Raw genomic sequence first — 3,114 nt, 5'->3', positions numbered from 1 at the left:
TTAGAATTTTTGGTTGTCTAGCATACATGAAACTACCATCTGTTCATACCACATAGCAGTCTGATCGAAGTAAGTTGGTAATCAATCTCGGTAAGGAACCTGGGTCGAAAGTGTATAGGTTGTATGATCCGGAACGAAATGTGATTCATGTTAATCGTGACGTGGTGTTTGAAGAAAGCAAAGCGTGGCCATGGGAAAGTAACAAGGAGATAGACGGAGAAACTCATGAAACTTTCACTATCTTTTGCTCGATCACAGAATCTGATAGAAGCACTAATATTGAAGAAGACCATTCAGTTAGTCCAATGTCTGAGAGATCAAGCACGACTAGCTCAGAGTCTGTTCGTACACTTTCGTCATTTGGGACAGGTTCGACAAGCTCAGATGTTGACACTGATAGTGCACCAAAACACTACAGATCTTTGAATGAAATTTATGATGAAACTCAAGAGATTGAGTTGGAAGATGAGGAGCTAATGCTCACTGGTATAGATGAGCCCAGGAGTTTTACTAAAGCAGCATCTGAACACCATTGGAGAGAGGCCATGGAATGTGAAATTACTCCAGTAGAGAGAAATAATACTTAAAAGCTGACTGAGCTCCCTCCTGGTGAAAAAGCTAGTGGGTTAAAATGGGTATTCAAAACGAAGAAAGATACGAGCGGGAAAATTGTCAAGTACAAGGCTAGGATTGTGGCAAAGGGTTACGTCCAAAAGCAGGGGAGAGATTTTGAGGAAAACTTCGCACCAGTTACACGCCTCGAAACTGTTAGGATTTTACTAGCTCTGGCTGCCAAACATAGTTGGGAAGTGCATCATTTAGATGTCAAATCTACATTTTTAAATGGAGAGATCCAAGAGGAGGTGTATGTTATGCAACCTGAAGGGTTTGTTAAGAAGGGGCAAGAACATCTCGTGTATAAGCTGATCAAGGCACTCTATGGTTTACGACAAGTGCCCCGTGCGTGGTATGAAAACCTGAGTAAATATCTTGAGGAACTGGGTTTTGTGAGATGTCCCTATGAGCATGCAGTGTATACGAAAGCAAAGGGTGAAGATGTTGTGATCATCGGAGTATATGTTGGCGACTTACTGTTTACAGAAATAAAACCATCGAGTATAAGAGAGTTTATAAACCAGATGAACAGGAGGTTCGAGATGAGTAACTTGGGTAAGCTGACGTATTATTTGGGTCTGGAGGTTAAACAAGGGGCTAATAACATCCAGCTGAAATAAACGGCCTATGCGAAAAAAATTCTCGAAAAAGTTGGGATGTGGAACTGCAATGCCACTAAGCTTCCCATGGATCCTAAGGAGAATATCAACAAAGATGAAGGAGGATGATGCGTTTATACTACACATTTTAAAAGTATGATTGGAGGCCTACGCTATTTGGTTCATACAAGGCCGGATATAGCCTATTCAGTCAGGATTGTGAGCAGGTATATGGAAAAACCCACTGAGATGCATCTGCTAGCAGCAAAACGGATTCTTCGCTATGTTAGAGGTACGCTAAACCATGGTCTAGTCTATAATAGAGGCAGTATAAGTGAGTTGTTGACAGGATATTCCGACAGTGACGTCGCTGGACATGTTGAAGATCGAAGAAGCACTGGGGGCATGGTGTTTTATTTGGACGACGGACTGGTAACATGGGCATCACAAAAACAAAGAAGTGTAGCACTTTCGTCCTGCGAAGGTGAGTTCATGGCGGCAACTGCAGCTGCATGTCAGGCCATTTGGCTATGGAAAATGGTGAGTCAGGTTACTGGTAAACATGTTGAGCCAGTAGTGTTGTATCTTGACAACAAGTCCGCCATTGATCTGACTAAAAATTTTGTGTTTCACGGACAAAGCAAATACATTAACATCCGTTATCACTTTATACGTGAATGTGTTGAGAATGGTGATATACTTGTTAAACACGTCAGTACGGATCTTCAGCGAGCTGATGTTTTGACAAAAGCATTGCCTACTGCCAGATGAGGCTGTTACTTGGAGTAAGAGATTTGCAGACAGTAGTTTAGATTAAAGGGGAGAAATGTTGGTTTTTTAATATAAACATATTGTTATTTATTATTTATTATCTTAGCAGTAATTATTTGAGTTGATTTGGTCTATCACGTAGGTATGTGAAAGTAGGAGAGTAAGTTGAAATAAACATTAGAGATAGAGTAGTTTTAGGAAAGCAGGTGCTGGTTTTTAGCAACCACTTTGCAGGCATGTTTCTTCTTTAGTTTATATTTTAATCTTTCAGCTATAACAAGTCAGTCGTTAAGGAACATCTTTTCTTTCAGTTTTACAAGCATACACTTATACCTATAATTATACGGGTTTAGGCTAACACTATATAGGGTGATGGATCTTTATTTATTTCTTTTTGGACTTTTGTTATTGAACTAGTGTACTAGTGTGGAAACTCGGCCTCAATATCTATACTTTTATTTCTACAGTGACTTTTTAATATCTTGGGTTTGGAAAATTCATCATATACCTTAGAATTTGAATTATCTTAATTTCTATTTATTAGTTTGATTTTGAATTAATATTTTGAAAGGTCGAGATGTTATAAATTAACCAAACATGTTTTGTTAAATATAAAAGTGTTAAATTTTTAGTTAGCTTTCAATGATCACAATAATAAAACTATAGATTTATTTTAGTACCTTAATTTTCCTTTTCAATATTACCTCGAAATTTGTAAAGTGGGTACCATATGATGTAAAATATTAGTTTTATAGTTGAAAATTGCTATTTATTCATAAATTAATGAATATTTATTTACCAATAAATAAATCATGTTCTATAATTGATAAACAAATAATTTCTTTAAATTTTTAAATATTTTTGGAATTATTAATTCTAAATACAAAGTAATTGTAAAAACAAAATGTAATACAAACACTGCCACAATGCTCTAAAAGCTCTTGTCACTAATCTTTCTTGTAATATTTCTTCTCATTCCAGGAAGAAAGATATGAAAGGCTGCATATGTTAATTTTGCAGCATTTTCTTCATTGTTTACGGCCAAATCATAAGAAAATATAAGAAATATGATGAGTATTTAAAAAAATTATTTACAACAAAATTGAAGATTAAAAATATTTATTAAAGC

At 36.1% G+C, this 3,114-nt stretch overlaps 1 protein-coding gene across 1 annotated transcript; it reads left to right on the top strand.

The window, feature by feature from the left end:
• The first annotated feature begins 1,370 nt into the window (after positions 1-1,370).
• On the top strand, positions 1,371-1,985 carry LOC141700216 (secreted RxLR effector protein 161-like). The gene has a single exon (XM_074504036.1). It carries the CDS (start codon positions 1,371-1,373, stop codon positions 1,983-1,985), a length of 615 nt encoding a protein of 204 aa, XP_074360137.1.
• Positions 1,986-3,114: the final 1,129 nt, after the last annotated feature.

This window comes from Apium graveolens, unplaced genomic scaffold (genome assembly GCF_009905375.1).
Source record: "Apium graveolens cultivar Ventura unplaced genomic scaffold, ASM990537v1 ctg1928, whole genome shotgun sequence".
NCBI classification, from domain to species: domain Eukaryota; kingdom Viridiplantae; phylum Streptophyta; class Magnoliopsida; order Apiales; family Apiaceae; genus Apium; species Apium graveolens.
Note: the sequence above shows the minus strand (reverse complement) of the source record. Positions and strands in the feature narration are given on the sequence as shown.

What these genes read in the sequence shown, in the direction of transcription:
- LOC141700216 (XM_074504036.1), top strand. Translation starts at nt 1,371, where the DNA reads ATGATTGGAGGCCTACGCTATTTGGTTCATACAAGGCCGGATATAGCC.